The 13,169-nt window shown below is 53.2% G+C and overlaps 1 protein-coding gene across 1 annotated transcript; it reads left to right on the top strand.

The window, feature by feature from the left end:
• Positions 1–2,700: 2,700 nt before the first annotated feature.
• S1PR2 (sphingosine-1-phosphate receptor 2) lies at positions 2,701–13,129 on the top strand. Its single transcript, XM_084781318.1, has 2 exons — positions 2,701–2,876; positions 10,192–13,129. Exon 2 carries the CDS (start codon positions 10,232–10,234, stop codon positions 11,288–11,290), a length of 1,059 nt encoding a protein of 352 aa, XP_084637444.1. The 5' UTR covers positions 2,701–2,876; positions 10,192–10,231; the 3' UTR covers positions 11,291–13,129.
• Positions 13,130–13,169: the final 40 nt, after the last annotated feature.

The following is a 13,169-nucleotide window of genomic DNA, read 5'->3' as shown; positions in this document are numbered from 1 at the left end:
AACATGTATGCACTTGTCATCAGAGCTAGGAAGCACAAAGGATTTCCACGATGCGGACAGAGCTGCCTTCCTCCTAGCCTAGCTCCAGCCTCTCAGTTCCTCTCCCAGGAAGCTGAATACTTTCTTTTTCCTGTGCAGTTGTGAACTCATCTCAGCTCTGTGGTCAAGGAGTGTCACACAGTTCACTGATCTGCCTCCAGCCTTTAGTATTTGAATCACGGGAGTGTTTACACGGCAAATTCGAGGACTCAAAAAAAAAAAAAAATTTGAGGACTCTATTTCACTCGCACAAGTGGAACCTATTTATCTTACTGCGTTTTACCTTATTTTCCATGCTGGGGACAGGGATTCAGGGCCTTATGAGTCACAGGCAGGGGTTCGACTCCTGAGCCACACCCTCAGCCTCTCGGCTTGGGGATTCTCGTCCTTGATCTACCATTTCCGATGCCTATTGAAAGGCTTAACCTTGCCCAGCAGGTTGCGGACCCTGGAATTTGCTACATAACAGAAGATGGCCTCCTCAGACTACTGATCCTCCTACCTCCACCTACTGGGATTATAGGCTTTCAAACAGTCACGAGCCTACTTACTTATTTATTTTGGGGGCTGCTGGCCCCTGTTTGGGTATGAGAGGCAAGTATTGTAACACTGGATGCAGATATGAAGCGTGTTCTCTCTCTCTCTCTCTCTCTCTCTCTCTCTCTCTCTCTCTCTTTCGGTTTTTTGAGATAGGGTTTCTCTGTGTAGCCTTGGCTGTCCTGGCTTTGCTTTGTAGACCAGGCTGGCCTCGAACTCACAGAGATCCACCTGTCCTGCCTGTTCCTCCCAGAGTGCTGGGATTACAGGCGCGCACTGCCACCGCTTCAGGCTACCTCTTCTGTTTTTAATTGTGTGTAATTGTGGGTCTGTGCGCATGAGTGCAGGCGCTTGAGGCCAGAGGTGCTGGAGCCCCTGGGGCTGGAGTCACAGGAGGTTTTAAGGTCTGTGGGTGCTGGGAAGTTCTCTCTGCAAGAGCAGTGAGATTTCCTGACCACTGGGCCACCTCTTTGGCAGCTTTTAAAAATTTATTAATGGAGCCGGGCGTGGTGGCGCATGCCTTTAATCCCAGCACTCGGGAGGCAGAGGCAGGCGGATCGCTGTGAGTTCGAGGCCAGCCTGGTCTACAAAACAAGTCCAGGACAGCCAAAGCTAACACAGAGAGACACTGTCTCGAAAAACAAAACAAAATTTATTAATGTAAATTGGGCATGGTAATGCACAGCTTTAATCCCAGCACTGGGAAGGCAGAGGCAGGCAAAGCTCTTTGAGTTCAAGTCCAGCTTAGTCTACAAATCGAGTCCAGGACAGCCAGGGCTCTGTTACACAAAGGAAACCCTGCCTCGAAAAACTAAAATAAATAAATAAATAAATAAATAACTTTTATTATTTGTGTGTGTGTGTGCCCACACACGTATGCCACAGCAGGCCTTGGACAACTTGGGGGAACTAGCTCTCACTTTCCACCATCTGGGTCCCAGGTGACTCGTTACTACTGACAGCTCAGCAGCCTGTTATTCTGTTTAAAAATGTATTTATTATTATTGTACAAGCATTGGTGTGTGAATGCAGGTGGGGCAATGCCATGGTGGCCTGTGGCTTCGCTTTTGGGGACTGAGCTCAGGTCAGGGTTCCAGGCAAGCACTTCCCCTGCCTAGTGAGCTATATGGCTGACCTGTTGTTACCCCTTAGTTTTAGAATTTTTCACTCGGAGTTGTTTGGAGGGAGGGAACCAACAGGATCGTGTAGCAGTGGTTGGCCTGAAACTATAGAATAAATCTCCTGATTCTAGGCTGGGCGGTGGTGGCACAGGCCTTTAATCCCAGCACTTGGCAGACAGGCAGGTGGGTCTCCGTGAGTTCGAGGTCAGCCTGGACTACAGAGGGAGTTCCAGGACAGCCAGAGCTGTTACACAGAGAGACCCTGTCTTAAAAAACAAAACAAAACAAGACAAACAAAATCTGATTCTACTTCCCAAGTGCTGGGATTAGAGGCCCAAACCACCAAGTCTTATTTATGTGTGTGAGGATGGAAGTTAGGGCTTTGTGCATGCTGGGCCAACACTCTCCCACCTGAATCCACATCCCAGCCTGTGGTTTTCCAGAAAGAGTCTCATACAGGCTGGCTAAGGCATCTAGAACAACCTTGAATTCCTGATCCTCCTACCTCCCAGGTCCCACGTGCTTGGAAGACAGGCGTGTGTGCCACCACACACAGTTGGGTTTGGGAGTTCCTACCAAGTCAACAAACAGTTCTGTTTTGGGGCCTGAGCATGGTACATAACTGGAATTTTTTCTTGTAGAAACACAATAGTAGGTGCTTAATCCTGATTTGCTGAGCCTCACGTAGTAGGTAAGCGCTATCTCCTCCACTTCCAGGTCCCATGCATCAGCCTGGAGCTAAGCCTTGAGTGTATTCCAAAAGGAACAGTTGTTTCAGGTCTAGGCCACCTGGATTAAGAAAGCTGTGACGCCATGAGGCCGTGACATCATAGGACAGAGCTTCTCACGGGTGCGGGCTGGGAGGGACAGGGCGGGGAGCGGGGGGAGTGTGGACAAAGGGGCCCTGCTCTTCCCCGGTGCGCGCCCTGTCTGACTGGCCGGCCACATCTGGAATTCATTGCAAGTCGCCGCCGGAAAGAGGAGGAGAGGAGGGCGGGGCGAGCAGGGAGTGGGGGCGGGAGGCGGCGGCTCTGCCCGCCTCTCTCTTGTCCTGGGTCCCCAACTCCGGGACATAGACGGAGCCTAGCCAGCAGCTTCCAAAACCACCCACTGGCTGTCCCCGGGCTCAGACGCCAAGGCCACTCAGGCCAGGGCAGGGACCCCGGCCGGCCTAGCCAGGTGAGCGTGCGGGGCAAAGGGGAGGTTTCGATCGGGGCAGGCCGCCGTCCTGAGACCGTGGGATCCCAGTTTGGGGGCCCAGCCTGAGGTCAAGCGCTCATACAGGCATTGCACGCGCTGCTACAGTCTCTGTTGCACCGAGGGGACCGGTCACCCACCGTGCGCCCCTTTCCACCGCTCCAGGCAGCTTCCCACCTACTCAGTGGCGCACCCCTAGACCGAGCTCCCCGCCTTCCTCTGGGCAGGAAGTTGGCGCTGAAGAGAAAGGCGGAATCTGAGCTCTTTGGGTTGGCGAGTTTGCAAGACGGGGTGGGGGTTCTCAGAAAGCAGGGTTTAGGGTAATGGGGTTGTTTGGGAGAGATGCAGCATCCCTTCTCTGTCTGCGGCTTGAGCTAGGACTAAGGGTGCTACTTACGAGCGGCTGATGCTCGGAGTTCATGGGCGGGGTCCCGGGGAAGACCATCGCCTCACCACCACCAGTTAGGCTATTTTTTTTTTTTGCCTCAGTTTCCCTGAATTGGCCCTCTCCACCCTCCCTTTCGGGAGCATCGCTTTGTTTCGAAGGAAAGGAACAGTAACTACAAAGTCCAGGCGCGTCTTCTTCTCGTCCTAGCCAAGGGATGGGGCGTAGGAGTGAAGGAAGGCACGAGTGGCGTGGAGTCCGCATTGTCGCGGGCTCCACAGCGTTGGGACCTCGCCCCCTTCTCTGGCACAGGCTGACTCACCCGGGGATTTCCATCTCCCCTCCCTAACCCCGTCTCTATTCTTGTTAGACGCTCTAGGCGACACTCTCTGAGGCTACTGTCCCCTGTAGCGCGACGTGGGAGCATCACTGAGGGGGGGGGGAGGGAATGCAGTTGTTGCCCCTGGGGTCTTCCCCTCTCCCCAGTGCCCCGGGGATCTGGATGTGAGGGGCTCTTTGGTGGGGTGCAGAGGTGTCGCCTCCTCCTGTTGCCTTGTGCAGGGTGGGGGCATCCTGCGCGTGTGTTGGGGTCTCGGGAGAGAGATGGCGCCGCCCCAGCCGGAGCGAATGTGGATACCGCGCATTCCTCGGCCTGATAAGGAGCGGGAGAGTGCTGCCTGGGCCGGGCGGGTCTTATTGTCGTCTCCATGGAGACGAGTCTGGCTTGGTCTAGTGGTTGGGTTGGGGTGCTGCTAGGGGATTGAGATGTTCCCACGCCTCACCTGCGATTCCTCCCACTTCGGGCGCTTTCATTCATTCGTGTGCCTGCCTCCTTTCCAACAAGCACTAGAGGCTGTGGGTGAACTTGGTAGATGGCCTCGTGGCCTCATATAGTACTAAGGAAAACAAGATCATTTCTGATTATCGAATTTGAGGGTGGGTGGGCTGTGCTGGGTAGGATGCCCCATTTCTTTAAACCCAGCACTCAGGAGACCAAGGTAGGAAGATCTTTGTGGGTTCAAGGCCAACCTGGTCTACATAGTGAGTTTCTGGTTAACCTGGGATACACAGTAAGACCCTGTCTCTAAAGCAAAACAAAAAGAGAAAGCAGTTCCTGAAGACCTAGAAAGTGACATTCAAAGGAAACAAACCTAAAGATGAGATTGTCTGGCTGAAAAGGTATTTGTGTCAGGGGTGGGGGAGGGGGTTGCTGTAGGATATACCAGAGGAAACAGCAGCAGTCCTGAAAGCCCTGAGGTTGTGATTCAAATGGTCCTTGGGAGACTAGTGGGTGTATCCCCCGGGGGGCCCTGGGGAGCCATAGCCAGAACGTGGAGGTGGAGAGTGAAGATGAAGTTCTAAGTTCAGTCAGTTTCCCCTGCAGGCATGGTGGGCAAGAGCAGTGTAGGAGGGGCTGCAACCACACAGCAGGGGGTGGGGGCGGGGTAGGGGATGTAAGGTGTGTGTGCCTGTGCGCTCGTGAGTGCGTATGTGTGCGAGTGTGTGTGTGTGCGCGTGCGCGTGATGTGTGTATGTGTGTGCGCGGGTGTGTGCTCGTGTGCACAGGGATGAGCTTGGCTAGCTGCTTGGGAAGGATGAGTGGGCTTAGGTGGAGCTGGGAGGGAGAGGACGGGAGCCATTAAGCCACCAGGCTTTTCCTCCAGCCTTCCTCTCCCCTAATCTCTAGCTCAGCAGTCATGTCCTGGTCTATCTCTTTTCCCTCACTCCAAACCCTTCCACTTGCCCCTCTTCCTTGAGTATTTTCTGCAGTCCTGGAAATCCAGGGCTTCAAAACAATGCAGTGTCCCTAAGCTACACCAAGCTCTCCTTTTAAAATGTCTTTGTTTACAGACAGGGCCTCACTAGGTAGCCCTGGCTGCCCTGAAGTGATGATGTAGATCAGGCTAGTCTCAAATTCACAGAGATCTGCATGCCTGTCTCCCAAGTCCTGGGGTTAAACACCAGTACATGGTGTATTTATTTATTTATTTATTTATTTATTTATTTATTTATTTTGGTTTTTTGAGATAGGGTTTCTCTGTGTGTTACTCGCTTTGTAGACCAGGCTGGGCTTGAGCTCACACTGATCCATCTGCCTCTGCCTCCTGAGTGCTGGGATTAAAGGCGTGCGCCACCACCTCATTATCTCCCAGCCCTCCCCTTGAGTTTCTACTTGAGTCAGGCTCTCCTATGCCACCCAGCCTGACCTCCAACTCATATATAGCCTTGGCTGGTCTTGAACTCCCCATCTTCCTTCCTCAGCTTCCTGTGTAGCTGAGATTATAGGTGCAAACAGGGCAGGTTCATTCTCAGTTCAGAGTCTAGTCTCTAGTGACAACTTCCTGTGTCTCTGAGAGGCAGTCTGGACCACTGTCATGGAGGGGGACAGGAGACCAGGGCTTTAGCTAGGTCTTGGAGTCTGGACAAAGGGAGGAGGCCAGGCCAACCTCCATCCGCCTGGAAAGTGACTCTTCCTCCAAGGCTCCAACCCCTTTGGGCTAGCTTCCTCTTTCTAGGAGTCCTTAAACTGCTTAAGCTCCTGTCTTTTGTTAGCAAGGTTCTAGGAGGGAAGATGAGACTGGGGAGACAGAGCAGCCTGGACCCCATCTCCCCTTCCTTTCTAGGAGTGTGTGTGTGTGTGTGTGTGTGTGTGTGTGTGTGTGTGTGTGTGTGTGTGTGTGTGTGTGTGTGTGCTGGGCAGAGTCTTACCATCTGCATAAGCTGTGAGTGTAGCGCACACAGTCTTCCGCCCCGGGAGACAGACTTTCTGGTCAGTCCCTGGGGTGCTCCGGCAGCGGCGCTGGTCACATTTACTTCTGCAGGAAATGGCCGTAATTCTTTCTCTTCTACCCAGCCAGACTGGAGAAGAGGTGGGAGTCTAGGGGGTGGGGGTGGGGGACTAAAGGACACACCCTGGGCTTCTTGCCCACCAGGCTTGCAATGGAGTGGGGGGGTCGATTCTCTATCATGAACCCCAAGAGAGGGCCCAGATGAACACGGTGGCCTGGAGGCGTCTGAGGGAGGGTGACCCAGCGGTCAGGCAGTGGTCCAAACAGCCCCACAGGGACAATCACACAGCTCCTGAAGAGCAGAGTCCCAGCAGCTCGCAAAAGGCACCGATTGTAGGATTCTTCGCAGAGCGCCCCCAGCTGGACCAATCGGATGCCGAGGATGCACAGAAAACGAGCCAATCAGGCTCCAGGCTACTTAGCCTTGAAGACCTGGCTTGGTAAAAAAGGTTGCTTGGCCTGTGCCCGGCTGCAAGGAGCTGAGGGCATTGGGCGCCCAGGGCTCTGTCCAGGGGAAACAAGGGGCCTCTGTATGAGGATCTGGGTGGGGCAACTGTCCCCGAGGACACGTACAAGCTCTTCTCTGTTCCCAAAGTAGGACGGATGTCCCCTCGCCCAGGGGGTGGGGAGCAGCTGTCTCTGTAAACGCCCCTTAAAGACCAGAGTGTCCCACCGAGGGGGCATCCGGGAAAGGAGATGGCTGGGCGACCCCGGAAGCCCCCATCATTCTCAGCGCTCACCAGGAACCGGCTCTACCAGCCAAGCTTCTGGAACTGTACTCTTCTGGGAAACACGTGGCCCTTGTCAGGCCTCTTTCCAAGCCCTGGCTGGGGAGAGTTTTTAGCATGTGGCCCCTCCCTGTAACTGAGGACTGCAGCATTCTCCTGCCCTGTGCCAGCCCCCTACTCCGCTCTAGCTGGCCATGGTGTGCTCTGCTCGGCATCTCACGCTCTCTGCCCACACAGATCCCCTCCCCTATCCCTTCCCGGGCTCAACTCAGTTTTTTTTATTGTTGCAAAGGAGGGGTGGGTGACTCAGACTTGCATGGAAACAAATTTCTAACCACCGCCTCCCCCCCTCCCCTCCCGCCCCGCGCGTGCACTGGCTGCTGGGGGGGGGGGCGGGGGGGCCCTTCTCAGCTCACGTGACTTCAGCAGCTGCCCCGTCTTCCCAGCCAGGACCTCCCAGACCTGGTCACTGATTACCCTCCTCATTCTCTCCATTCCCATCCCCAGACTTCCTCACACCGGATGTGACAGGGTCTCCGCCATGTTTGCTCCAGGGGCTTCACACATCTGGATTGCATCCTGGCACTGGAGGAGGTGCCAGCGCCCTGCCCACCCCCTAGGGACCCAGTGTCCTTGATTAGTGTGAACCGGTGGGGATGAGAACCGCCTGCTGGAGTTCTGTTTTTCTGACTTTTTGTTTTTGGCTAAGTCAGTATCCCTTTCCAGAAGGGGATGGGGGCAGCCCAAAGCTTGTGCGTGTTGGGAAAGGGGCACTGAGGACATTAGCTAATGCCTGTTGTCTGTTTCCTATGCTCTCTGTGTGTTGTGTCTGTAGGTGCCTGTGAGTGTGTGCGCACACATGAGTGTGTGTGCCAGAGGACAAGCTCACCTATTGCTCCTCAAATTCCATCCCATAATGTTATGCTTTGTTTTTTTGAGACCTGAAACTCTCCAGGTAGATGAGGTTGAAAGACCAGTGGGCTGGGGATCCTCCTATAATCCCCGCTTAACCCAGTGCTGGAGTTAGACAAGGTTTCTCTTTGTAGCCCTGGCTGTCCTGGTACTCACTCTGTAGCCCAGGCTAGCCTCGAACTCAGAGCTCCACCTGCCCCTGCCTCCTAAGTGCTGGGATTAAGGGTGTGCACCATCGCTGCCCCCCTCACCCTTCGCTTTTTGTGTGTGCTGGGATTGGACTTGGTCCTCGTATTTGCAAGGCAAACATTCCACCTACTCACATCTTTTTAGGCTCTGCATCTGCCCTTTTCTTTTTAAAAAATTTCCCCCCATTGAGCTTCCAGAGGGATCCACCCATCTTAAACTCCCACAGGCTACCATTATTGGCTTTATTTAACATGGGGCTCGAACTTAGGCCCTTATACTGAGAAGGTGAGCCTTTTGCTCACCAAGCTGTTTCTCCAGCCCCTGTGCAGTGTTCTCCATTCTTTCCTCCCTCCTTCCCTTTGTTTTTGTTTGTTTGTTTGTTGTTGTTGTTTTGCTTTTTGAGACAGGGTTTCTTTGTGTAGCCTTGGCTGTCCTGGACTCGCTTTGTAGTCCAGGCTGGTCTCGAACTCACAGCCATCTGCCTGCCTCTGCTTCCCGAGTGCTGGGATTAAAAGTGTGCGCCACCAAACCCAGCCTTCCTTCCCTTCTTAAAGCTTATTATGTTTGTTATTATGGGGGATGCATGATTTGAGTATGGACACACCCATGCCACTGGTACCCAACATGGAGGTCAGAGGACAATTTGGGGGGGGGGGTTCAGTCCTTTCCTTCTTCTGTAGCTTTGGGGACTCCAGCTCAAGGTGTCAGGCTTGCTCAGCAAGTGTTTTCACTCACTGTTCTCTCCATCCGTCTTTTGTCTGCTTTCTCTCACTCTCGCCCAGGCTGGTCGTAAGCTCTTGGGCTCAAGTTCACAACACCCTGGGGTGCTGTGATTACAGATGTATAGCACCACCTAGGTTTCCTGCTTCCTTGAAAAGGACTTTCCCATTCCTTAATGGAGGGATCTTCTTTGGTACCCATTGTACAGATGGGTATGTTGAGGCTAAGAGGCCGAGTCCTCAGCAGCTCACTCTGAGTGTCAGAGTTGGAGTGTGAACAAATGAACTCTGCCTTGCCACCCAGGTCTCTGTCCTTCAAGATAGTGCAGCTCTGGGAGGCTTGGGCTTTAGGGCCGTCCTGGTGTCTCCTCAAGTCCTTATCTTTGGGTGTGCCCATGACCTCAAGGCTTAGACCCAGCCTGGCATGGGGTAATAACCAGGGGTTGGTGCTGCGGGTAATAAGAATCCTGCTGACCCTGGTCAGCAGGCGGCATGAAGCCTGAGGCGTCTGTGTGTAGGAGAGAAGTGACAGGCTGTTGAAGCCCTACTTGAGGCTTGTTCTATGGGAAGGAAGGCAGGTGAGGTTTCTAGAAGTCCAGAGAATCTTGTCCTTTTCTTCTTCTCCTTCTCCTTCTTCTCCTCCTCCTCCTTCCTTCTCCTTCTCCTTCTCCTTCTCCTTCTCCTTCTCCTTCTCCTTCTCCTTCTCCTTCTCCTTCTTCTTCTTCTTCTTCTTCTTCTTCTTCTTCTTGAGACAGGGTCTTGCTATGCAGCTCAGGCTAGCTGGAATGTGTAGCAGTCCTCCTGCCTCTGCCTCCTGAGTGCACCACTATGCCTGACTTGTTAGTTTTTTGTTTTTGTTCTTTCTTTCTTTCTTTTTGGTTTTTCTTTTTTCTTCTTCTTTTTCTGGTTTTTCGAGACAGGGTTTCTCTGTGTAGCCTTGGCTGTCCTGGACTCACTTTGTAGATCAGGCTGGCCTTGAACTCACAGCGATCCACCTGCCTCTGCCTCCCAAGTACAGGGATTAAAGGCATTTGTAATCTCAACGCTGGGGGAGGCAGAGGCAGAGGCAGGCAGATCTCTCTGAGTTCAATGCCATGAGTTCCAGGACAGTCACAGGTACACACACACACACACACACACACACACACACACACACACACACACACACACAAAACCCTGTCTGGAAAAAACCATATAAAATAAACAAACAAACAAAGTTAGGTATAGCTGGTTAGTGGTGGCATATGCCTTTATTCCCAGCACTCCAGAGGCAGAGGCAGGGGGATCACTGTGAGTTTGAGGCCAGCCTGGTCTACAAAGTGAGTCCAGGACAGCCAAGTCTACACAGAGAAACACTGTCTTGGGAAAAAGAAAAGAAAAAAAAAAAAAAAAAGAACTGACTTGTCTAAGCATTCTAGCTGTCACGTGGAAGGACAGGATTAATGCGGCTTCCCTCGGGTCACACACCGAGAGCTAGAGCTAGCCTCTGAACCTCTGCCGTCCAAGTTCAGAGTCCCTGTAAAAGCCACAGCTCTGATCTGTTGTCCTTTCTCCTTCCTTTTCTTTTCTCTGCAGTTCCCAGCCCCATGGCCCCAGCCGGCCGCTGAGCCCCACCATGGGCAGCTTATATTCAGAGTACCTCAAGCCTGAGAAGGTTCTGGAACACTACAATTACACCAAGGAGACGCTGGACATGCAGGAGACCCCCTCCCGCAAAGTGGCCTCAGCCTTCATCATCATCCTGTGCTGCACCATAGTGGCGGAGAACCTTCTCGTGCTAATCGCAGTGGCAAGAAACAGCAAGTTCCACTCAGCAATGTACTTGTTCCTCGGCAACCTGGCAGCCTCCGACCTGCTGGCAGGTGTGGCCTTCATGGCCAACACCTTGTTCTCAGGGCCTGTTACTCTGTCACTGACTCCCTTGCAGTGGTTTGCCCGTGAGGGTTCAGCCTTCATCACCCTCTCTGCCTCAGTCTTCAGCCTCCTGGCCATCGCCATAGAGAGACAAGTAGCCCTTGCCAAGGTCAAGCTTTACGGCAGTGACAAAAGCTGTCGAATGTTGATGCTCATTGGGGCCTCGTGGCTGATCTCGCTGATTCTGGGTGGCTTGCCCATCCTAGGCTGGAACTGTCTGGATCACCTGGAGGCCTGCTCCACTGTCCTGCCCCTCTATGCCAAGCACTATGTGCTCTGCGTGGTCACCATCTTTTCTGTTATCTTACTGGCTATCGTGGCGCTGTACGTCCGAATCTACTTTGTGGTCCGCTCCAGCCATGCCGATGTCGCTGCTTCCCAGACTTTGACCCTGCTCAAGACAGTCACCATCGTGCTGGGTGTTTTCATCGTCTGCTGGCTGCCGGCTTTTAGCATCCTTCTCTTAGACTCTGCCTGTCCCGTCCGGGCCTGTCCTGTCCTCTACAAAGCCCATTATTTTTTTGCCTTTGCCACACTCAACTCACTGCTCAACCCTGTCATCTATACGTGGCGTAGCCGGGACCTTCGGAGGGAGGTGCTGAGGCCCCTGCAATGCTGGCGGCGGGGGAAGGGAGTGACAGGTCATAGAGGTGGGAACCCTGGTCACCGACTCCTGCCGCTCCGCAGCTCCAGCTCACTGGAGAGAGGCATGCATATGCCTACGTCACCCACATTTCTGGAGGGCAACACAGTGGTTTGAAGGGTTAGGGTGAGCTGATAGATAACCAAAGCCACAGGCAGCTCTGTGGGGAGAGACCAGGTGACCTCACGGTGTCCTCAGCGCCACAGGCCTGATGGAATAGATCAGGTGGCCAATGGAGGCACTAAGTTATCGGATCGTAGTGTCCTGACTGTGGGGACCATTAAGGGTCTAGGGGGAAAGCAGGCTGGAGCTTAGGGCTAGAGCATTTGCTACTTGGTACAAAGGATGTTAACATCCTGTCCTACCTTCCAGCCAGCCACTTGGCTCCCTTCCTGCCTCCTTTTTTCTTTTTTTTTCTTTTCTTTTTTTTTTTTTTTTTTTGGTTTCTCGAGACAGGGTTTCCCTGTGTAGCCTTGTCTGTCCTGGACTCGCTTTGTAGACCAGGCTGGCCTCGAACTCACATCGATCCGCCTGCCTCTGCCTCCCGAGTGCTGGAATTAAAGGCGTGCACTACCACCGCCTGGCTCTGCTTCCTCCTTTTAAGAGCCTCTCTATATAGCCCTGGCTGGCCTAGAACTGCAGTGCAGCCCTGGCTGGCCTAGAACTTGCTATGTAGACCAGGCTGGCCTGGAACTCACAGAGATCCACCTGTCTCTGCCTCCCGAGTGCTGGGTTGTTAAAGCCGTGTGCCACCACACCCAGCTACTGCCACCTTCCATAAACAACCTTAGGCCACTTCTCGTTCAAACACTGTCCCCACGGGACCCAAGGCTTCCTCCGTGTCTCTCTGAGGCCTAAATCCACAGCTTCCCCAATTTCATCAACGCTGCTGCTGCTTCTTCCTTTTCCTTTCATGTTCGAGGAAAGGAAACCGCTGTGTGTGTAGGGAGGAGGCCTAGAAGCCCAGTCTCTTCTCAGAGCTCATTGGCTACTTGTTCTATTGGAGAGCGCAGAGGAGTCAGCTGAGGGCTGAGGAAATGAATGTGAGGCATACGTTGAGGACGTTTTGAGCTTTCTGGTGAGAAAATGCTAGGGAAAGTGTTGGTCATTCCTGGAACTCCAGGCCAAACCCAGCCTCCCTCCCCCTGAGCTCTTCCCACCTTTTTCTGGCCCAGGTACTAGGTTCCCTAAGGCAAGGAAGCCTTGAGCTGGAAGTGGCTGCTTGCAAATTGTCTTTGTTGGTGGTGTTTTTTTTTTGTTTTTGTTTTTTTGTTTTGCTTTGTTTTGTTTTGTTTTTTGAAAAATTGTGACAAGGTCTCATGTAGCCCAGGATGGCCTCCAAGTCACTATGTAGCCAAGGCTGGCTTTACACTTCTTATCCACCTCCCTCCGCTCCCCAAGGGCTGATAGAGCAGGGGTGCGCCACCACCACCTGTCTGGCAAGCTGTCGTGAATAACATAGTTAACATAACATGGGTGGTCAAGGACATTCCTGGGTACTCTTACGGCCTCTTCCTTGAAGGACTTTGCTAAATCCTGTGGAGGAGTAGAAAATCCGATGCGGTACAAACTGTATTTATGTATGTGTCTGTGTGCCAGTGGTTCAGGTCTGTGACCGCCTATCCCAGCATGGGTGTTGTCTGACCTCTCATGTTCACATCCCTGTTGAAACTGCCAATAGAGATAGGCAGGGGGGGGTGTGTGTCGGGTGGGGGAGGGGGAAGGGGGGAATGGTGTGGTCGTGCTGAGGCCCCTTGGGAATTGCTGGTTCATCTCTCCCACGTGTAGAAACCTCTGCCTCAAGAAAATCTGTGAAAGAAAAGGCTGAGGAAGGGGAAATTTGGGAGGCAAGGAGCCAGTCGGGGGGCGTGTCTCCCCTCATTTAGCTTCCCAGATGCCCCCCCTTATGCTGGACACCCAGATCTGGGCCAATAAAACAGTTCAATTTCTCTTGCAGCTGGTGGTCATGGGTTTGTGTGTGTGTGTGTGTGTTTGT

The sequence above is a fragment of the Acomys minous genome (assembly GCF_964271855.1).
Source record: "Acomys minous genome assembly, chromosome: 5".
NCBI classification, from domain to species: domain Eukaryota; kingdom Metazoa; phylum Chordata; class Mammalia; order Rodentia; family Muridae; genus Acomys; species Acomys minous.
The sequence above is the reverse complement of the archived record's forward strand: the minus strand, read 5'-3'. Positions and strand labels throughout refer to the sequence as shown.